Raw genomic sequence first — 24,497 nt, 5'->3', positions numbered from 1 at the left:
GAAACTTGACGCAGAAAGTACGCCTTTTTTTACGTAACACTACGCTACTAAACTAAACAAACTGCATCTTTAAATGAATTAATGAAAAATTAGCCCAAGAAAAATGAGCCCCCGAAAGATAAAAATGTAGCCCCCCCCCCCCCCAAATTTTCCCAAAATTTGATATAGATCGAGTCCCCGAAAAAAAAATCTTTCACTGGATTCTACGCTCACAGTCCCACACACAGTCGAGTCAATTTGTGCACAAACCGTCCGATTTTTCGCGTAAAATCTTTACTTTGAAAATAATTGTACACATTTTGTGAACAATGCCAACATAATCATAATCCAAGCCTCTACATATGTAGTCTTTTCATGAATCTACATTGAAATCACAACATTAATAATGCAAATAAATCGTAATTATCGAGATCCTATCTGACATAGTTTGTTTTACGATGCGCCATTTATGGTCAAACAGCATATATTATAAAAATTCTCTATATAAAGATAATCTATTTTTTTTTGGATAGCACATAGGCCTCTATCTATCTATCTATTTGGCCCCCTCCCCTAGAATCCCGTGGATTTTCCACGGGTCCTGCTATCTTATATACTAATACCACTAATCGCCGCGGGGGGGTCCAAAACGGTTCCTCAAAAACGTCTTTCCTCGAGCGCGCCCGCCTCCGCCGTGGCACGGGGACGGCGACACAATTCCACGAGGCATGTCTCCCGTAACCCGCGTGCCACGTCGACCCCGCGATCGATGTCCATGTCGTTAAACGCGGTTTTGGGGTTCCGGGGAGGACGGGCGGACGAGAGCACGGCGGGCGATGTGGATTGCAAGGAGGCAACGGACGCGTGAGAGCGAGTCGGCAAGGCATGCACCCGCCCTCTGTCTAATCAAAGAGAGACAAAGAAATACACGATGGACGAGAATCCACTCGCGTCAACGGGTGTAGCAAATCTCATTGTAACGGGTGCGGCGTACCCCGAGTTAGGCCTCTTGCTATAGGATATGCTTTGTAGCATGTAAGCGAAATACACATCAACAGATGACTCACCCGGGTGATGGGATGTATGAAATGCACGCTCTCACGGGTTGGGCTTACCTGTATTATGCGTCTTTCTATATGATATGCTTTGTAGGCCAGGCAGACCTGCTGCGTGTACAATCGAACGTACGTGTATAATGTATGCGATGATTCTACGCTCACCCTCACACGCACAGCACAACACTTTGAAATTGCTATTATTGCCCCGATTTCAATATAGTTTCGTGAATAGAGGTATGAAACCTTAGCTTAGATTGTGATTATTCTGGCCATGTATGTATACTGAATTTCGATAATCATTTTTCAAAGTAAAGTTTTCACAAGAAAATCAGCCGGTCGTTTAAAAACATGATACTAATAATAGACAATAATACTTTTACTATGATACACTTCTTGCATCAAATCAATGCATTAAAACGTTTTCAAAATGTGTGGGGGGGGGGGTGATCAAGTAGCTCGAAGCGAGTTGAGTGCAGGCGTGGTGTCCACGGGTTCAAATGGCTGAACCCCCGAAAGCTTAGGGGTTCTTGGCATTTAATTACGGTCAGATGAGCATATTTTAATACCTTATTTGTGACACTGGCAGCTATGTCACTAATTGGCGTGGGGTCCATAGTAGAGTTGCGTACCAACTACGCTGAGAGTAAGCTTGCCTACTACCCTGAGGGACGCAAAGAAGTACGCAAGATGGACGCAAACAATATAATATGTTAACAAAAATTTGCGTGCTTTCGGCGTAGAAACTTGACGCAGAAAGTACGCCTTTTTTACGTAACACTACGCTACTTAAATGAATTAATAAAAAATGAGCCCCCGAAAGTTGAAAAAGTAGCACCCGGAAATTTCCCCAAAATTTGATATTGATCGAGCCCCCGAAAAATAAAAAAATCTTTCACTGGATTCTACGCTCACAGGCACACACACAGTCGAGTCAATTTGTGCACTGCATGCAGCTGGCTGCTACATATTGGCACAAACTGTCCTATTTTTCGCGTAAAATCTTTACTTTAAAAATTATTATACACATTTTGTGAACAATGCCAACAAAATCATAATCCAAGCTTCTGCTTTTGTACTCTTTTCATGAAAACTACATTGACATACCTGCCAACCACCCCGATTTAGGCGGAGTTTCTCCGCATTTTTCATACCAACTCCGAATTCCGAGTGCATGCCTCAAAACTCAGATTTTTTTTAATTTTATTTTTTTTTTTATTTTTTATTTTTTTTTTAATAATTTTTTTAAAATAATATTTTGTGTGTGCGTCCGCCATTTTCAATGGCAAAATGTCCATTCTGTCCTGTAAAGTATCCTACAAGCATCTCACATCAGCAATTTGGGGATGTTTATTCATACCTGCGTATAGCCCACGTGTATTTATATTACATGTGCAGTTGAAACGCCGTGCATAAACACTGTATACATTGGCGTGTTTTCTTCAATGCTTGTGCGATGACTGCGATCGTGGAAGCTTGTTATTTACCGGACTTCCTCAGATTTATTTTGGATTACTACTACTATATACCTTTGCAAAATAGGGCTCCTAACTGAGGTGGGTAGTGAAACATGTAGTTTTGTGAGTGTTCACATTTCAAAAATTGTTTATGTGTGGGGCGAAAAGGTTGAAGGAAAAGGCCCATTTGCACCATTAAAATGGAGAGAAAAAAAAATAGACCCTAAAGTCCTGTGTACCCCCCCCCCCCCCCCCAAAAAAAAAAATCTACGGGCTACTACCCCAATCCTTCGGTGGTTCGCGACCTCGTAGTCCATCCAGAAAAATTTACTCCTAATTTCTCTTGTCTCAGGTTGGCAGGTATGCATTGAAATCAAAACAATAATAATGCAAATAAATCGTACCTATCCAGATCGTACCTGACATAGTTTTTGTTACGGTACGCCATTCATGGTCAAACAGCATATATTATAAAAATTGTCTATATAAAAATAATCTAATTTTATTTTCGATAGCACATAGGCCCTTATCTCAGTTTAACCCCCCACCCCCGACCCTTCCCTAGAATCCCGTGGATTTTCCATGGGTCCTGCTAGTGATAATGATAATAGCCTAATAATCCACTCCAAATTTTATTAAACCGAAACGGAAATTCTTTTTGCCCAATTGATCGTGAGCCCGGCAGCCACTGAGCAGCGCCAGATCGACGTTGCTCTATCCTTTATTGTTGAACGCCAAACAAGGTAGCAACAACTCCCATCTTTTAACGTCTTTTGGTATGACACGGCCGGGGTTCGAACCCACGACCTCCCGGTTGTGAGGCGGACGCTCTACTGACTGAGCCAACACTCCGGTAAATGGAGTTTTTAAATGCCTTTGGCTCTCATCGTACATTGTATCTCCTAGCAAATGTTATTTTTTACAAAGAGTTAGATTGTAGAGTTGTTCTGAAATGAAAAATTGGAAATATTTAGAAACATCATTTGTTGCAGATAAGAACAACATAAGGCAACTGGATACATTGTCAAAATTCAATGGATCTCATGGGTGAAAACTAACAATATGAAAAGTGTAATTCCAAGATGAGGAAAACAATACAGAGGAGGGAATAATTGTCTAATATTTTACATAAAGGGAATATGATAATTTAATTTCCTTGCAATAAAGGACAATTACCTATGACAGAAAAAAAAAGCACTGTAGAAAAATTAAAAACAAACAAAGAAGTAGGTAACCCACTTGACAAGAGAAAGGAAATAAGGATTAAAAGTGATATGTGTATATGAATATTCATTAAAAATGATATTTATGAAAAAGAAAGGAAACAATAATTATTGTACAAACATAGAGGTGGACTGTACTTGTCACAGCCCATGTAATTATCATTTGAGTTTATCTCAAATTGTTGGAAGGGAGAGCAAAAGAAAGTGGAAAATGTATTTGTAGTACATGTCAATAAATACACTCCTGAAAGTATAACTGTTACAGTTTTGAACAAGGATAAATTTTGCAATATTTTCTTTCATTTTCAGAATCTGAAATAAAACCCAAACTTTTAGATCATATCTGCAAGAAGAAGTGAAAGGGGAAAGAGGAACATTTAGGCCCCACCTCCTTGGGATAGATGTGGCTGAAGTAACATAATTTGATATAAAACCTCTCAGGATATGACAACGACGTTGTGTGGGGGCCTTGATCTTATGCCATGTGTTGTTTTGCAAAGTTCTGATCCCATCAAAATGATGAGAGATTAGAGATCCGAGGGAGAATTAGGAGAAGAAAATGAAAATGAAGAAGGTATGAAAAGCAGAAAAGTATGGTTTTACCTACTCAGAAAAAAAAAAACTATATACCTGGTACTCAAACATGTTGTTAAGCTGTAGCCTGTTCGTCATGGATGTTAAATCTGTTTTAAATCAATTTACTTAGTTGTCTGATTCTTGTTCACAACATGTCTAGCCAGAGAGGCCAAGATTTATCAGAATCACCCCCCCCCCCCAATAAAAATAAAATAAAAAAAGACTTCATCAAAATTTGTAGGTGAAGCATGTTTCTGTTTTTCATTGAGCAAAATATAAGGAATACTTGAAGGAGGAGTCGAAACTGAATCAAACACATATACTATTCAGTCATTCAACCCTATTATAAAGGAAGGGTTATTTTTGATGGTCTGTCAGCTGGGAGGTGATATCCTGGTCATGAAGTGACAACAAATCTGAAACTTGAAATTAGCAAACAGAGCATCCTTTAATGAATAAGCCCAAGACATTTCCCATCTATAACAAATTTATTATTGTGTTGAGGCATCAACATCAGAAACTTAACCAAAGGTTAAGATTTAAAATTTTTAAGATGAAATTATACATTTTTTTTCCATGAAACTTGAACATAGGGGTTATACAGTATCCCTAATCATGTGAGTAGAATTTCAGGTTGCAAAGTCAAAGTCGAAGGTAATTTAAGGTCAACATCAAAACTTGACCAAATGTTAAGATTTTAAATGTTTATCATACTTTTGAAAGTATACATTCCTATTCCATGAAACTTGAACATAAGGGTTATCAAGTATCATCAATCATGTGATTAGTCTTTTAGGTGACAAAGTCAAGGTCAAATGTCATTTCAGGTCTGCAAACTTTGTTGTGGCATCAACATCGAGATTTTGAATTTTAAGCATAGTTTCAAAAGTGTTTATTCAAATTCAATGAAACATGTACCCCAGGGTTATCAAGTATCGCAAATCATATGACACAATTCCAGGTCACAAAGTCAAGGTCATAGGTTATATGTCATTTTAGGTCAGTACACTTGGACTATGTTTTCAAAACTTAATATGCGAATTAATAAATCAATTTTTGTTATTTGTTCATATTTCATTAAAGTCATCAATCTTGGTACAAATTATAGTAAATAATTCTTCTGATGATTCTTAGTCAACATTCACTTTAAAATGCTGATTACATTGAGAGGATTTCATTTTGGGGGGCTAGCTAATGGGCCACCCTGCCTATAAATAATGTGTCATCACATCGAATTGCGTAATGCAGGCAAATAACGACTATTAGTTGTTGAATCGATTTAAGAGCTGGTGCCAGTAATTAATAGTCTGATTTTCAGACCATTGTACAGAATGGTCATATGTTTTATGCTGCTCAAGAAGTGGGTTATTGATGTAGTCAAAGGCTCATGTACCCTTTACAGCTCATTTTATGTATTTATTACCAAAGAAGAGAAAAGGCAAGTCAGTCACTCAATAGTGTCTGACAGTGAAGTATAGCAAGTAATTGGGTTTCCTTGCATAATTTGAATATGAGGACACTGCTAACATTTAACTTTCACAGATAGGACATACATGACATATATTCATTAATTCCTGCAAAGTTCTACAGAATTTGATGTTGGCTGCAAAAGGGACATAGTATCTTTAAAGTCTGAAAGCTTGCAGTGCAAATATTAATATCCTTGATGTCAACATATTGCATCAAACATAGAGGGCTACTCCCTCTGTCTTGTTTAGACTGATTGTCCATCATCAATGGCTAGAGGGATAGAGGTGGGGTCAATCTTGAGTGGTCAGAGGATGGGGTTGATGTCACTCACTTGTCTTGACTTAAAGGGCAAGACTACCCTGATGGAATAGATTTGTTTCAAACAGGGGTTGTATAAAATCATATTTTCAAAAATTAATATATGAAGGTGAATATATGATTGAAAATTTTCTTAGAGGAAAATATAGATTTCAGATTTTTTTAGAATGAAGGGATGTCTTATTAATGAGAAGAAAGAGACAGATTTAAATGAGAAGAAAAAGAAAAAAACGACAAGAAAACCGTGAAAAAATGACTAGAAGAAGATGAGGTTAAAAAAAAACAGTTTAGAAAAATTTGAGAACGGTCATATCAGGAAGGTAATTGGTGTTTTATGACTTTATAAAATGACAACCTGTCAATTAGATTGCAAGATGGCTCAACTGTTGGCTTGTCACCTGAGATAGCAGGGGTTGAGGGGCACCCCTCCTCTCTGATCAAAGAATCAAATTATCTGCAGACGAAGGTAACCTAATGAGTGTCTATTATTCAAAGTGGAAACGAACATCATTCCCCCTGGGGTTTAGGAGACTAGTAATTAACTGAAATTATAGGTTGAGATTGAATCACCTTTGGCTGTTCAGTGACATACTTTATCTCCTATTTATTTATCAGATATATATAATGATCACAGACTGCGTGTGTGCCCCCACCCATCTCCCTGCCATCGCACTTGTTCTTTTATTCAAAGTTTTCCATTTTGTATTTTGGCTCCACCCCCCCCCCCCCCCTCCTCCCATTTTGGTTGAAGTTGATCTAAGTAGCGAAGAATTTTTCTTCTGTGGAAAAATAAATTTATGTTGACATTGCATTGAAAAGTTTGTCTTTATGTTTCCAACACTATACCGTGTGAGTCAAACAAAAAATTACACCCAGAAAATTGCTAATTATTTTATAAATCATCTATGAACAGTAATTATTATTATTATACATCTTATGAAAGAGCGTTTTATCCCAAATCATTTGGTATCATTTTTGTGTGGTATGTGTTCACGCTTGGATGAACAGGAGGCATTGTTTGCGAGAGTGCAAAAATCGACTTGTGCCAAAGTGATGCCTACAGTATGTGAAATGTTGGGATTTAAGTGAGAGAATATATCACAAATAAGATGCATTGCATATGCTTTTTGCAGAAGCAAAGTCACACACACACACACACGCACAAATGTTCGTTGATATTTGATATTCAATATTTGATATGTGTGGCATGATTAATTTTGTTAGGGATTTCATTTGGATCTGCAACGACCAAATTGATACCCAAATCCCAATTGTTTTATTCTAACATCATATATTAAAGCAACTTTGGCGCAAGTCGATTTTTGCACTCTCGCAAACAATGCCTCCTGTTCATCCGAGCGTGAACACATACCACACAAAAATGATACTAAATGATTTGGGATAAAACACTCTTTCATAAGATGTATAATAATTTACTGTAGTGCCAAATACATTATGTTTTCAGGTTATCTATCTGTCATCCTTACATGTACATCGGTTACGTAACATCTGTCAGTTCCATTTCTTGTATTACTGTAGAACTATTGAATGGTTATAAGTACCGGTAGTCATTTGTCAGATAGATGGTTTAAAATACATAATGACAATTTTGAAGCTCGTGGTATTTCATTTACACCAACTTTGGCAGCTTTCCTTTTCGTTGACTACTTTATGCAACATATCCTCATGACCTCAACTACGAGAACAAATTTAAATTGCACAACTTTACCATAGACTTTAGTTCTGGTAAAAAGAAAAAAATGAATTCTCACAGAATCAAACGAAACTTACACTGAATGTTCAAGATTACAAATAAATGTCATTTGCCAAACAATTTTGGAAGAAATTGTGTACTGGCTGAGTAATGAGCATAGAAAGATAGGAAAATAAGGAGTACTAGCCCCGACACCATTTGTGTAGTCCCATATACATCTTTCTGTGTACAGTGCTTGTTACTTTACCAAGACTTGGCCAAATTTATTATGATTTTGATGACTCTAGAACCTTGCAGTGCACACCAATACTTACTTGCTACATGATCAACTTTTTCTGATCCATTCCACACCTTTTCTTTCACAATGCAATCGCATTACCAGAACTCACCTTTATCTTTAAATTAGGAAAAGGTTTAGATTTTTTAAAATTAGATATAGATTTTATTCAAAAATCTGTTTTCCCCCATTAAATCATGATTTCTTTCTGACTCGGCCATTCCTAAAATATTGCATCAATGCAATTCTACAGAAAATGTTCACTTTCTATATATCATAAGATTTGTTATAACTCCAGAAAAGATTTGTGCTATCATGGCAAGTTTAGTATCATACTAAAGAGCTTTGAGGTATTATTACTTTTTGTGGCAATTTGGGGGGATTTGGGTATTTTTTTCCATAAATTAACCTGACTACACATTAAGAACTGAAACTGGTTGTGCCCCTTCTTCCAAATGGAGACCTTTTCCTGGGTGTCCTCAGCTGACTCAAATTTTCATCATTTCTTTTTTAGGGGGTGACGTGATGTGAGATGTTTGGTAAACTTGGGGAACCTTAAGGACAAAACAAAACAAAACAAAACAAGTGGGTTGTATTCCACCTGATGAATGTGGACTGTACTGAAATGAAACCACAGAGAATCACAACAATATGTCAGTGGAAATTCAATTTTGGGAGTCAGGAAGCCTTAGGAAATTGACTGGATTTCACTTTCATTTCTCTTTTGAGTATTGATTAGCCCCCCCCCCCCCCCCCCCCCCCCCTCCCACTTTCAAGTGCTATTGAAAGGGCAGAAGTTGTCTTTTATTAAGATTATCTGAACAAAACAATTAATGGTATATGATGTTTGGGTACATTTATAATTTTGTTTATTGAAATTAATAGAACAAATATTTTTGGTGTCCTGGATGAAGCACACATGTAAGTTTATCGTGACTCAAATCTGGAGAATTCACAAAGATTTTGAGAATGAACGTAATATTCTTGTGTGGGTTACTATTATTTTTGCTTTTAACTTTCTTTCCCAATTTCATACTGAAGTAGCACAAGAACTTAATTATACAAGCTTTTGAGATGAGCCCCATACATGTCTGTGTGAATTTTCAAATTTATAATGTCAAGGTAACTACAGGAAAATACAAGCTGACTTTGAAATAAACCAGGTTATTTGGTAATTGTTATGTTCAACTAGAGTGTGTAGTCATTCAGAGCTCTGTGTCCCTTAATTTTTAGAAGATTGGACACAGTGTAGTGCGGTTGTCTTTGTAAGACTTTATCATTCTACATGAACCTCTGTATACTATGCAGTATGTACATAGCCTAGTGTGTCATAAATATTGGTACATGTTTATGCCCTCCACTCACTTAGGGTCAGACAGTAAGCAAAGGAGGTGTCTACAGTCATAGAGGTACAAAGAATGCCATGGGGAATACCCTAGGCAGCCCTACCCAGCTATTCTCAGCCTCATAAAACTTGACTTACCCATCTTGTTTGTATTTCTTCTTCATCTTGAACACTCATCTCCATGCTTCCTGGCATATTAGCAAATTTCCCTCAGCTTGCACTACAATATTGAAGTTTAATAGAAGAAACAATCCCATTTACTTTGAAAATCGGATATCAAATCAGATTTTGTGTGTGTTACAGCCAGATGTTATGCTTTTATATTTAGAGTTTAGACATTATTTCAGATGTAGGAAGCTTGTTTTGAGGCACCAATATTATTTGTTTAATTATTTATTTTGTTTGAAAATTGATTTAGAAATATCATCATGGTTTCTAGCATTCTCTTTTCATAGGATTTGAAAATGAAGAAACTTACAAAACTATAATAGATTTGCTGGAAAAAATTATACTAATACCAGCAAATATTACAATCATCTGTTTCTACTTTTTTTATTTTTTTTCACATTGATGATTGGAATAATTTGAAACCGTAGTAGTTTGCTATACAATGATAATTTAAAAAAAAAAAAAAAACAATTAAATGTTTTTGTATAGCGCATGACACATAGGCATAATTGCATGTCTCTATATGCTTTACAGCACAGAAAAGAATGATATGTGAAAAATCAGCATTACTTTTTTTCTTCTCTTCAATAATTTGAGTCCCTCTGTCTAGAGATTGTTAAGTTTGCAAATGCTACTTTTGTCTTTTTATTTGCTTTTATTTAAAACATTTTCTTTTTATTCTTAGTTTTTAGAAACTGTAAATCTCTTTTGGGTACAAAATATAATGTGTGATTACATGTACCGGTATTCTAATATCAACATCCTTTACATGGGCACTGGTAAAAGTGCACTTGGTCTGCTATTATATAATTTCATATTGACTTTTTTCTTTTCTTTTCTTTTTCTTTTTCTTCAGGCCTCCCTGGATGGTTCCATCACATTCAAGTTAATACCAGCTGATATTGATACAAAGAAGATACCACATAGCCAGGTAGGGCAGGCAGTACACATTCAACAGCCATACTGTCATCTATGTAGAGTATAGTTATATTATTTTATTTTTTTTGAGGGGGGGAGCAAGTACATCTGTGATCCATCACAGCAGTTGAAAGTTACAGCACTAATTACAAAATCACCACGAACATGGCAAATAGAATTTATATGCCACAGGGTTAGTAAGGTAATGTTTAATAGAAGCTTTAACCTAGGAAATATGAATGATTAGTGTGTTGTGATTTTTTTTAGAGTAGACAAACTAAGTTTATTTAATAAAATTTATATACCCCCTTTAGTTCTTTAATACTTCTTAGGCACCTCTATAATTCTCTTGATTTTAAAATTAGGAAACACAAACCCCCGAAGCTCACTTTACTTGCATGTGTCTGCTGAGTCTGCTCACTTACATTGTATGATTGCATTCCTTTTGCCTCCACTCATTTGCATGTGACATAGCAGAGCCAAGCCACTACCACACCCCTGCCTCCCTTTGGAGCCTCTGTTGCACCCAGCATATCGATGGAAGACTTCACGGGGGCTGGTGATTTTGGCAAGGTTTGTAGCTTATGCTAGTCAAAAAGGGGTTATCTACAAGTAGTTCCCTGAACAAACAGATCGATGCACATCACAACCTCAGTCTACTACACTCCCCCACATGGACAACATGATACTCTTGTATGTGTAGGGACACTGATTTTTTTTCCGTTTCAGAAAATCTGGAATTCCATGAATTCCGTTTTGCCACTGATAACCACTCAAAAACATTCAACTTGATGCAAAATACTAGTGAAAATATACGAAAAATTATCAAATGTTTAGATTTACCAATTTCAAATTCGAACTTAGACAAAAGACTAAAGTTAGCGGAATGTGTCAGAACACAACATATTCCTGACGGAAAGATACAGTAGTACCGACGTCGACGAAAACATTTCAGTCTTGGCTGTCATGTCAGCGATCGATCGATTTTAGGCGCACATGCCAGCCCCTTTTTCGAACTGTAAAACAGTGTGTGTACAATCTTGCCGCACTTAGCGCCCGCTGCTGGCGTATGTGTGCCTAGTATTGGGTCTATGTAATACTAGGCACCTAGCTGGCATAATAGGATCAATTTCGCTGCTATTTTTACCCTGTTTTGTGTCACAATCTCTATTGGTCCAGCGAAAAAAAAGAATCTGACGAATATCGCTAAATATTCGGAATATTAACCATGATTTTAAGCCCGATATTTTTTCACTGCATAACAAATCACAAAAATAGTGTAAGTTTTACGATTTTCTTCTTGAAAATGAAAAGTTTTGGGGTGAAAGGGGTTTTCCGCGACTTTCCGTTCGAAATTGCATTTTCCGTTTCAAATGGTCATTTTTGTGAATTCCATCCATTTTCCGTGATCGCGGAAAATCAGTGTCCCTATATTTGATCTCATTCTTCAAGTTTTTGTAAATCCTTTAATTATGAAGGCAAGTTTCAGGGATTACAAATTTAAGCTAATTGATGGTAAATTTTAGACCAAAGGCTACATGCTTAAAGTCATTTAGGTCAATGGATTCAGGTTTTAAAAGTTTCTTCACAATGGTCGGGTCTCTTCAACAAAATTATAGGACAGTAAGGTTCCTCTTGCCCATATCTGTTTAGTTTCGGGACACAGTGGACAAAAGCAGCAAACCTTTTACAGGTACCTATTAGGCCCAGAGCTTTATTTTTTTTTCCTCAGAACCCACCAATTTAAATTACGTCTTCATGGTTAGTTATGCTAATTTGTGCAAATTGTATGCATTTTGGTTGTATTGCATTGGCAACCAAATTCTAGCTCTTAAGAAATGCATAGAGTTACACATGTTTATTCTTCTCCACAAACTCACAAAATCAGATTATTTTCATGGTTAATTATGCAAATTTAGCTGTCACTAAGGCTTAAATTGGTATTGATATTTTATCTCTCAAAAATACTGTACATATGACATATAACAGGGGAAAAAAAGAAGGAAGAAATGTTTTTATCGGTTCTGTCCCCAAAATTTTGTTTAGAGACCTTTGTTACAAATTGGAATAAATCACTTTTTTTCCCCCAGTTAGTCATATGTACATGTATCAGAAGACTAGATTTTAGAAGGGATGCCACAAAATTTGCCACCAGTTGAGAAGAGCTGGGGTAGAATATTCTTTACCAGGTGAAATCACCCAAAGATCATCAATTTTGGATAACACAATTTGATTCTGCTGCTGTTTTGTGAGGCAATATTGTTTTCAAAATTTACAGCGTTTGTAAATGTAGTCATGTTTAAAGGATTAAGAATGTGCACATGACGGGCTTCCCATTCAATCAGTTGTGTTGACAAAAGCATAGTCGAATAAAAACTCTATTTTTGAGAGATAGAATATCAATACCAATGTAGGCCTTAGTGACAGCTAAATTTACAAAAATTTGCATAAATTTGCATTTGTGGTGAAGAATATACATACAAACTGTTTGCATTACGAACAGCTAAAATTTGAATGCCAATGCGATACCATCAAAATACAATGAATTTGGATAAATTAGCATAATTAACCATGAAGAGATGATTTAGATTAGTGGGTAGTATGGAGATAAATAAAGCTCTGGCACTGATTAGAACCTGTAGAAAGTGTGGTGCTTTTGTCAGCTGTGTTCCCATGTGGGCCTAAAGAACTTGACTACAAGTGTTTGTCCTGAAAAATGTCCAAGAAAGTTTAGGATAGATTTTATATCACAAGTCAGAGGTCAAAGGTTTTGGGGTTATCGTTTTGAAATTCATGAAACTATACATGTTTCAAATAGGGCTGCGACGAGTACTCGCACTGTTGACAACTACCCAAGTGCGATTTCTTGTACTCGAATATTAGGCCGCAAAAAAAAAAAAAATCCCGGTCACCTGGCACTGTCCAGGCAGACGCTTACCCGTGTCAGGGAGAGCGCCGGGCGCTGGCATGGTACCGTCGGTAAAAATGTTTCCCAGCTCAATCACTTTCAAACTCACCACTCAGAAACTTGGACCAAATGTCCGGATTTCTGTTTGAACTCCAAGGAAAATAATCATTCTGCCATCTTTGGTTGTTAAAACAGAATTGTTTACTGTTATTATTATTATTAAATCGGTGCCTTCAACTGCAAATGGAAGTAAAACTGTGTGAGTTTTCGGAGACGGACCTGGGATACTGCTCCCGTGGTATGGTGGTGGCAAAAAAAACAACAAAAAAAAAACATGGCGTTCGAGTATTCGCTTGTAAGCCTGGGAGTGTACTCGGGTACCTCATTATTTGGTTGTGCACAGCCTTAGTTTGAAATATGTGTAATGAATGGATTTGAGAATGCTGCTGAGAACAATGCTGCATAATATTGAGGTGCAGTTGTCAATTGCTTGAACACTTTATGAGTCATGGTCAATACTGTTTGACCAAAATCTTCCAAACTTGGCATGAATCGTCATTAACATTAGATGGTATTCATCCTTACAAAACAAAATTGGGGGCATAGAAGAACATATGCTGTATGTCTTGTTTTGTCAAGGTAAGAATGCATGACTAACATATGCACACACATTCACAAAGTAGAATAGTAAAATACTAACCTATGTAAGCTGTCCCCTACCAAGCATTATCATTAGGTTTGATATCACTTGCCCAATTGGTAAACAAATTAAGGATTTCAGACTGTTCTATTATTATGGGCAATTGTTGTTGCCTAGCTGGGTAAGTGAAAATTATTAATATACATGTATACCCTACATGGACACTTGCATACCGGTATATTATACATGTACTGTATTTTCATGAAACTGTGTATGAAATTTATTGTTTGCCCAGTGCCAAAAAAGGAAAGGGTTCCCTCTGTTTTCCCTTTTATTCTTCTTTTTTGTAATAATGTAAACAGTATCTTAAACTATAGGAGATTACAGATTAGTTTTTCTCTCCGTTTTGGGCTTATTTGGTGCCAGGAGCAAAAGAACCAGGACAAAATTGTAATTGTTAATTCCCATACAGACATGAGGTGGGAATATGCTCTAAAAACTATGCCAGAGCACTTCACATTTCTGTATTGGCACACAAATATCAAAACTTACATCTAAATGTAGAAGTTTAGGGGCTAATGTTGGGCATGGCTCTTTTTATCCCCTTGTCGACGAAGTCGGAGGGGATATATAGTAACGCTGCCGTCCGTCCGTCCGTAATAAATTTGGTTTCCGATCGCTAACTTCAGTTATGTTTGACGGCAGCGCTCAAAATACACGGGGGCGATGAGCTCCATAATCGCCTCCGTCAGGTTGCTCACTGGGGCGATTGCAATATTAAAAATCGCCCCCGTGGAATTATAAAATAAAGATTATCTTTTCTGATATAACTTTAACACAATGTTGAGTATCATTTTTCAAACCTTAAACCAATGAAATGGAGCTTAGATGGCGCTTTCTCTCCCATCTTGTATTACCGATACAAACAACAGAAGCTCGCAGTGCAGCTAGTGCAGCCGTCAGCAGTGACTATACTGCCCCGGTAGTACCGGTGTGCACGCTGACGCCCAATATCTGCTGGAGCTGGAGACGATCGCGTAATGACTCAAACATGGAGAAGTTTTTCGTTGTGAAAAGTGTGAATCCTCTGAAATCTGGTTATTCTAAAAGACCAGCAAATAATGTAACTCGACCAGTAAATCAATATTGAGAAGAAGATCACCAAAGATGTTGCAGGGGTGGATCTAGGTGATTTAGGGGGTTTAACCCCCCCCCCCCCCCCCTCCCCCCTTGGGCTGCCAAGTTAAAATGTGATGTGCGTAGAAAAATGCTATCATGTGTCCAGACCTACACAGTATTAGTAGATATCAGTAGATGCCAGGAAAACATCACTAACGTGGGTTCAAAATAGCGCCAAAAAAAAATTGCCTCGCCGCTTTGCGGCTCGTGGACGGTGCTCCACATCGTATTTTGGTTACCCCCCCCCCCCCCCCCCACCCTTATCAAAAAGCTAAATCCGCCCCTGTGTTTTGGAAGGATATGGTAAAGACTAAAAGTAAAGAAAGAATGTAAGTAAGGTTGCTCCGAATGATGAGGAGGACATTTTGTGCAGAACGGGAAGAAATGGAGAGAATGTCATCACGGGGATAAAAGTCAATAACAGTAATGTAACAAGTAAATTTCAGAGAGAGAAAATGCCGACTTAAATAAATAATAATAATAATAATAATAATAATAATAATAATATTTAATTTGTATATAGCGCTTAATACAAATGTCTCTAAACGTTTTGCAAATATACTATTACCAAGGAATTTAGGAGTTTCATGGGTACCAATTCAATATCTGTGAGAAAGCTCACGGGGGCTCTTTTTTTTTTGAAGAGCCCCCGTGGGCGAAAAATTAATTTGAGCCCTGTTTGACGGATTTTAATGAAATTTGATATGAAGGTACATGATATAAAAAAACAGGCTAAGTTTGATTTTGGAGTAAGTAGGTCAAAGGTCATAGCTCATTAAATATGCAAAAAAATACACATCTGGTTTCCGATCGATAACTTTAGTAATGTTTGAAGGATTTTAACTCTTATCATGCCACAGGGCTACCGGTAATCCTCCCGTGCCAGGTTGTTTTGGAGATAATCTGATTAACATGATGGTTCTATGAATAGCAAGTGCAAAATACACAGCACAGTCCAATGAGCATGAACAATAACTGCTATTATGAATGCTGCATTGCACGCACATGGCACCCAAGCAATAGCTCTATCGCATGTACAAAGCACTATAATGATAGCGTGCATGCAGCCTTATGGCAGGCTATGAGTTAATGAAATTTTATATGAAGGTACATGGTATCAAAACATAGCCGAAGTTCAATTTCAGAGTATGTAGGTCAAAGGTCATAGATCATTAAATATGCGAATCTGGTTTCCATTCGATAACTTGAGTAATGTTTGACAAATTTTAATGAAATTTGATATGAAGGTACATGGTATCAAAATACATGTACAGCCTAAGTTTGATTTCTGAGTATGTAAGTCAAAGGTTAAAGGTCATGGCTCATTAAATATGCAAAAACACCTAATTATATATGTGAAAATGTGGTTAACTTCCTTGCCTAGTAGTGTAATAGTATAGTCCAATGGAGGTAACTTGTTCTGACGTATATAGGCCGTTCCCTGCGAGGGGATGCTACGCTTTGCGTTGACTTGTTGTATATATTTTTTCTACAATGTTTCTTTATGCCATTCATATTCTACCTCATATTTTTAAGACAGTTTACTACTGGAGCGATGTGGTTTGTTTGTTGTTCAAGCGACACTGTTTTGCTATTTTGAACCCCCGTAAGTGGTGTTTTCCTGGCATCTACTAACATGCGGATCATCGTCCACGAACCGCAAAGCGGCGAGGCAATTTTTTTGGTGCTTTTTTGAACCCCCGTTAGTGATGTTTTCCTGGCATCTACTGACATCTACTAATACTGTGTAGGTAGAAACGCGGTTTCAGAGATGTCTAGTTTAAAACACGGTTGCGTTCAAGCGATTTTTCAAGCGGAGTGGAGAATGTGCATACATTGTGTGCAGGTAAGCCTGAATCCGATGACCGGGGTAAAAATATATCTGTAAAGCGCTAAGACACATCATTGTATCCAGGGCTCAAATTATTTTTTTGCCCTCGGGGGCTCTTTCAAAAAAAAGAGGCTCTTCCAAAAAAAAGAGCCCCCATTTGTTGTTGCTATTTTGAACCCCCGTAAGTGGTGTTTTCCTGGCATCTACTAACATGCGGATCATCGTCCACGAACCGCAAAGCGGCGAGGCAATTTTTTGGTGCTTTTTTGAACCCCCGTTAGTGATGTTTTCCTGGCATCTACTGACATCTACTAATACTGTGTAGGTCTGGACACATGATAGCATTTTTCTGTGCACATCAAATTTTTCCTTGGCAGCCCAAGGGGGAGGGGAGGGGGGGGGGGGGGTTAAACCCCCTAAACCGCCCAGATCTTATGCCTTCTTCTTCTCAATATTGATTTACTGGTCGGGTTACATTATTTGCTGGTCTTTAAGAATCACCAGATTTCAGAGGATTCAAACTTTCACAACGAAAAACTTCTCCATGTTTCAGTCCTTGCGCGATTGTCGATCCGCGAGCTTCCGTTGTTTGTATCGGGAATACTGGTAAAGATGGTAGAGAAAGCGCCATCTCTAAGTTCCATTTCATTGGTTTAAGGTTTGAAAATTAATACTCAATATTGTGTTAAAGTTATATCAGGAAAGATAATCTTAATTTTATAATTCCACGGGGGCGATTTTTAATTTTGCAAGCGCCCCCGTGAGCAACTTGACGGGGGCGATTATGGAGCTCACGGGGGCGAATCGCCCACCGCCCCCGTGTATTTTGAGCGCTGGTTGTATCAATGTTTTGGGCGCTATATAAAAATGGAACATTATATCATATTATAATAAATACGGATAGAAATATACGACATACGTTTTGTCCATGCGCCAAGCTACTTTTTACGATTTTTAGGACTGTTTCTGCTCCAAAAAATCTTTGGGGTTTAAATTTAAAGGAGTTTGAAGGAGTGGCCGAAAGAGTTATGGCCAGCAAAGGAACAAATTGGGCTGATGATGAGCTGCGAGTGCTTCTCGTATTCAAGGGCAGAGCCGGAGTCGCAAGAAGAGGTGTATGGTATTCACTGCAACAGTTGACAACACCAGCATAAGATTACAAACTCGGCAATCTTCAAACACCATAATTGTAGCAAAAAAATATACAGTAAAGTAAGAATTTCCAGACAGAAAACAAAATAAGGAGGAGTCAATCTGGTGGAATATGATTATAAATAGAAAACGAGTGGATGACGTGAACAATTACTTAGCTTTGTCTTTGATTTCCAATCATAGCATAGTGAACGTAGTTGTATATTATTGTGATCTATGCTCAAAACAGAAGGCGACAGGCGACCGTTAACAAATTCAGAAAGCGCGCGCCGAAGATGACCTATACTTCCTGGGTTAAACCACACAGTGTAATGCTCAGCTTGAAATGAGCGAGAATCAGCGTTGATGGAAAATCGCTTGAACGATCTTCCACAGTAACCGTGTTTTGTGATTCTAGCTTCAAAAAATCACTTGAACACACCCCAACTATACCAGCATTTCACTCCTTCCACCCACACAAATTTAAGGAAAATCCAACCTTGATAGCAAATTCTTTCAAGGACAGCAGAAAATCAGAGAAATATGATTTTTTTTTGTTAATACCGGTAGAGCAGAGACTTTCATCCCAGAGTTTCCAATTTTTTTAGTTATTTTTAATCCTTAATTGTTATTGGAGTTTGCTCAGACTTTTACTTATGTGTTTCTCTCATTTTTCTGCTTCTATTGTACTAACCAATTTCATATCGGATGGATTCTGCTTCCTCTTTAAACAGTTGAGTGACTTTCCTTGAAGCTTTTCAGAAGTCCTCCACTGAAAAATCTGCTTTTATGAAACCAAATGATAAATTAAATGCAGCTTAGCCGAAATGATATAGTCCAATGATGTTTTTTGATTTCTAGTAGAAATATATTGTAGAATCTGTGCCTGAAGTGAGTCATGATATTGAAAGCAGCAGAGTGAAGTCTTGCATCTTCTCTTTCATCAGATAAAGATGCGAGCCCACTTTGACTATGATCCCTACAAGGATGAGCTGAACCCCTGCCCTGATGCTAGTTTATCATTCAGGAAAGGAGACATCCTCCAGATAGTGGACCAAGGTGACCCTCATTGGTGGCAAGCCAAGAAGCTGGGAGAGAAAGGATTAAGGGCTGGACTTATCCCTGGTAGACAGCTTCAAGAAAGGTAATGATAGTAGTAGTCAGACCTCTACCGGTATATTAAGACTGCACAAGGGAGACAAAGAAAGTTCACTCTTCGTGGAGAGGTGGTAGAAAAACCTGGTCTTACTATATATACTACACTTCAAGTTTGTAAATCATTGACTCCATATATCATTTTTCTGGCTGTTTGTTATTTTAAACGGGGGAAAAAATGGACATTTGTTTATATACAGTTGTTTATTCTATTACATTTTTATTTTTGTGTGTGTCACGGTTATTTTCATCACAAAGTGCATAACATAAACCTTCAATGATTTATTTGTTTGAAATATTAAAAAGTCAGATTTTTGTGACAACAAATATGTTGCCTTTCTTTTAGCTCACATGAGCCAAAGGTTAGTGAGCTATTGCAGTCACTAGTTATCCATAGTCAGTAATTTGTTTACAATACGGGCCTGATAAAAACCTGATTTAAATCGGTTTCCCAATTTTTTTTTATTTTTCCTGATTTTTCCCAATTTTTTTTCTTCTTCCCGATTTAAAAAAAAAAAAAAAAAAATCACATTGTTTGTTTTTTGTTTGTTTTTTTGTTTTTTTTTACCAATTTTTTTATTTTTCTTCCCTATTTTATCCTGATTTTCCCGATTTCCCTCTTATTTTCTCTATTCTTCCCTATTTTGCCCTATTTATTCCCAATTTTCTTACTCGAAAGGGGGAATGTTTTTAGATGCCATTTTTTCACCACGTATCCTAATTATTTTTTTTTACTCAAGGGGGGCATGGTTGAGGGGAAAGCAAAAAAATCTATTTTTTTTTTAGTGCTCACTATCACCCCTGTTACAATATCAACTTCTTCTCAGGCAAGGGAGATCTTAAGTTGTTCAAATATGGTATGTACCCCCAAGCTGGGCCTGGGGGCAATGCCCAGTGGCAGTAATTGCACATTTTCTTCTTCTTTTCGGCTGGATTCTTACCAAAATTTGTGGGAATCACCTTGAGGGAATGGAGATCTAAAGTTGTTCAAATGGGGGTGTATGCCCCTCAAGGGGGCTTAGGGGCAGCCTTCAAAGTCCACCATCCAAACAGCAACTTTAAAATGTGCACATACAGAGTCTTGAAAACTGTCAACATTTTTTTTTTTTTAAATGTTCCATTTGAGTGAATGATAACTCTTCCAATTCCCTGTTTATCCTCATTTTTTATATTATATTCTGATTGATCATGAGGTCTAGATATGATTTCATACCAAAATGTTGGTATGGATTTGGGCTAAATATTGTACAAACCATTTTTACGTGAAGAAGACCTAAATTTGTTTGAATGGCCGGGATAGCTCCCCCAGCAGGGGACTTGGTAGCAGCACCCCTACGTTACCCTACTGTTCCAATGAACCCTATGTTCCTGCTGCAAATGGGATGGGAGCTATGTCCCTTATTCCAAGCCTGCTACGCTCACCATAAGTGGTGAGAGTAGGGGGATGCTGCCCCCAACCCCCTGTCACTGACTAACATGAGTGTAAGGTCCGCATACCTCTTTTTTTTAATCATTTTTGTTGTTGTTGAGTTATTCCAGTACTGTAATTCTTTGATGATCGAGCCTTCCATGTGCACGCAATGGTATGTTTATTGTTTGCTATTGATTAGACATACTTCACCTGACCCTCAAATCATTATATCGATCAGTAAGTGGTAATGTGTTACTAATGTATTCCATGTAAAGAATTTTTTTTTTAACTTTAGGAAGTATTCCGTGCACTTTTGATTTTAAGAAATTTGTGAAGTCCAATAAAGTAGATTTTGTGCTGCAGCTCTGTCAAAGAATACCTAAGATACCTAAGAGTATATTTTGATTAATAAGTTAATTACAGAAGTCTTTTGTGTATATTTCCAGGAGGTTGTCTAACCGGCGATCCATCATAAATGGGAGTCTCGGCAGCAATTCATCTTTAGATTTATCATTCAAAAAGAGTAGTAAGTATCTGTGACTTTAAAAGAAAAATAGGGGGGGATCTGTGATAAAAGATTTTCCATGGCAATCAACGTGGGATTTCAGAACAAAAGTGGATTTGCTGAAATATCTCTATTCCCCACCCCCTCCTTCCTTTCAATCCTTTTGTGAACCTTTACAGGCTAACTATAAGTAGTTCTGAAATGGTTGATGCAGTTCAGGGAATATGTCCAGATATTTTCTTGTCTTTGCAAAGCAATTCATTTTCTTCCATCATCACATTGTGTACTATAATAAAAATGGTAGCTTATCAGCACAAATAATTTCTTTCTTTTAAAGGGACTTGGTAGCATTGTTCAGATGAGAGAAAAGGGTGCTAAGGTAGTGACTTCAATGCTAGATGTACAATTAAAGATAATCTGAAAGTTTGAGTGAAAACAGACCGTTATTAATGATAATAATTGGGGAAAACTGATCTAATCGATTCCTTGATTCTCCCAACTATATTATTACCCTTTAATTACATTTTAGGTGAATGTAAATCTTCACAAAGCAATGAATTGGCGCTGCTCAGTGGCTGCCGGGCTCACGATCAATTGGGCAAAAAGAATTTCTGTTTCGGTTTAATAAAATTTGGAGTGGACTATTAGGCTATTATTATTATTATTATTTTTATTATAAACCCTTCCAGACATTTAAGTGTTGAAATATTTTTAAAAGGCTGTCTGATGTCTTATTTTCATGGAAAAACGGTTGGGAGAATTTACTCTTAGAGGGTGTCGCACAGTGACCCCTTCAAAGAAAACCATAAATTTCTTTATGGTTTGAGAATTTTTTCAGGATTTTTTGCATGTCCGAGGGTTAATACAGTAAAAGGAATATAATAAGTAACATTTCATACAAAAATTAGAGAAATTTTTTCATCAACCTTCAACAATGTTACCGAGTCATTTTAAAGGGGAAGTCCACCCTGATATTATGTTGGTTTTAATAGAAGCAGAAAAATGAGAGGAACAATTCAGTGAAAGTTTGAGCAAATTCCAAGTAAAAATAAAAAAAAGTCATGACTTTTCGAAGTTGTGATCAGTCTGACACTAATTGGCAATTGTGACGTGTCTTGCGAGCTCCCCTCCTATTTACTCTGTACTTTTTAAAAATTCAGAAATTTTGATTTTCCCTCAAGCAAATTTGCAATCATACATGCACCCAAAATATATATATGTTTTTTGTATTATGTGATTTGTATTGGTCATGACATAACATCCTTTAACAAACACCCTTTTTTCTTTTTTCATTAACATATTTTGAATATTTATGAATTTGTAAATATAATGCATCAAGTCTTTCGTCTTCTTTGTGCATGATTGATCGTCAACGAAACGGAGTTAAGTCTTTTGCCAACTCCGCTTGTTGCTTCGGCAGGCAGCCAGTGAAAACAAATTTGTTTAATCAAACTATGGAAATGCAAGCATTACTTTAAAATATAACTTTGTTATTCCTGGCTCATTTTTCCTGGCTGATTGAGGTGAATTTGGTACCCTCTCTTCTAGTTTGTTTAATCACTCATGCGTGAAATATGCATCATATGAGTTGCATAAACTGGAAGAGGAGGATCTTAGCTTTACAAGTATGTGTCATTTATTAATTATAATTGTGATGAAGTTATGATAAAACATCAATAATTCTTGGTTTTGTTTTTTTCAGGGACGCACTGTATATATTTATCAAAGGGATTGATGATTTTATGTACTTTGTGTTCAAAACGTGTACATGTGCTTTGATTGTATCTGTTTTGATTAAAGGTGTGAGAATCAATGTCAGAAGTAGTTTCAGAACAAACAAACGGAAGGTCAAGAAAGTCATGTATCATGCAAAACAGAATGAAGGTAATGATTATCTTTCTTGCTTTTTATTTGCATTTGTCTCGGGCCCCCTTTCTTAATCTATCCCTCTCTCTTCTTGTTAGTAATACATTTCTTCTTCTTTTTTCTTCTTTTAATTCTCAATCTTGCCTCAATTCATTCACCCTGTCTTCCTGTTTCCTCATTTTTAATATTCATTTAATTTTTTTGTATGAGATACATCAGAATATTAAATTAGGTAATTTTGACCAGAAATTGATTGTTCCACCATTTTTATGTTGCTCATCATTCTCTCCTCTTTTCCGCAACAGATTATGACAATGAAGAAGTTTTAACCTATGAAGAGGTAGTATTATACAAACCGCCTCCTTCAAGACCCAGACCTATTGTGATTATAGGTAAGACCAGTGCACCTTTATATTTATCTTCTGACCTTTTATCTTTAATCCATACATTATTTAAACAAAATACTAATTAATTCACTTGGGTTTTCTTCACAAAAAAAATCTGAGTTGTAGTCCTTTTTCAGGTATAATTTATTAGAAGTTACAGACCACGTATCAATACATTTACCCAATGTTAGCCAATGAAGCTTAAGCTTCAAAACTAGTTAAAACATAGCGGAAACCTTGATTAACTGGCTGAAAGTGGGATAATGAAGTCATGCTTTAGTATATCAGTATTTCTAAAAGATTATAAGTTGAAGGGCTTTGAATGAATTTAAAGGTCTCCATTTCAACAGTCTTAATACACATGTACATGGTATATCAATTCAAATTTAAAGGTATTATTTACTATTTTTTTAATTTTTATGTTGAAATTTAGTTTAGTTATTAATTTAGCATAGAATGTCCTAAAACACATCTACATGTATGAAGTTTTTAAGGAAAAACAGATCAAAATTTCAATTAATGATTTTAATAGTGTCCTTATTCATGGATTATGGTCACAATTTCATTGTACTGTAATACTTATAACCCTAAAATCAAGTAGAGATAGAATTTTCAGGTTCCCTACCACAGTTGCCAATCAAAACATTTAAATAGTACAGTTAAGTGTCCTTCGAAAGCTGTTGCAAAAAGCAAGAAACTACTTCAAGCATAATGCATCTTTTTTTTATGTTGTCTGTTAATGTTCATTTCTTTTTCTCCTGCTTAGGTCCTCCTGGAGTTGGTCGTAATGAGTTAAAGCGAAGACTCATTGCCTGTGACCCAGATACTTTTAGCAGTGCAATTCCCCGTAAGTTGTACATTTTCCCCTCTATTGCTCATATTAGAGTAGGTTTTGTCTTCTCCAACATTGAATACATCTTCTTTGTTCATCTTCACCTGCTAGGTGTATATTCCAAGTATAGAGCCGGCCATGGTAAAGTTAACT

The 24,497-nt window shown here is 36.8% G+C and overlaps 1 protein-coding gene across 3 annotated transcripts in view; it reads left to right on the top strand.

The window, feature by feature from the left end:
* LOC754278 (MAGUK p55 subfamily member 7) overlaps positions 1-24,497 on the top strand; it is a 75,263-nt gene that overhangs the window by 40,040 nt on the left and 10,726 nt on the right. Inside the window, exons 7-13 of one of the 3 annotated variants that reach the window (XM_030974848.1) lie at positions 10,439-10,513; positions 10,978-11,073; positions 19,137-19,333; positions 21,202-21,281; positions 23,061-23,144; positions 23,432-23,518; positions 24,279-24,359. In XM_030974848.1, coding sequence (XP_030830708.1) covers positions 10,439-10,513; positions 10,978-11,073; positions 19,137-19,333; positions 21,202-21,281; positions 23,061-23,144; positions 23,432-23,518; positions 24,279-24,359 — 700 coding nt within the window. Of the gene's footprint in view, positions 1-10,438; positions 10,514-10,974; positions 11,074-19,136; positions 19,334-21,201; positions 21,282-23,060; positions 23,145-23,431; positions 23,519-24,278; positions 24,360-24,497 lie in introns of all 3 variants that reach the window. The other 2 variants (XM_011666665.2, XM_030974849.1) reach the window with 2 other exon arrangements.

This window comes from Strongylocentrotus purpuratus, unplaced genomic scaffold (assembly GCF_000002235.5).
Source record: "Strongylocentrotus purpuratus isolate Spur 01 unplaced genomic scaffold, Spur_5.0 spur5_scaffold_7, whole genome shotgun sequence".
Lineage (NCBI taxonomy): Eukaryota > Metazoa > Echinodermata > Echinoidea > Camarodonta > Strongylocentrotidae > Strongylocentrotus > Strongylocentrotus purpuratus.
Note: the sequence above shows the minus strand (reverse complement) of the source record. Positions and strands in the feature narration are given on the sequence as shown.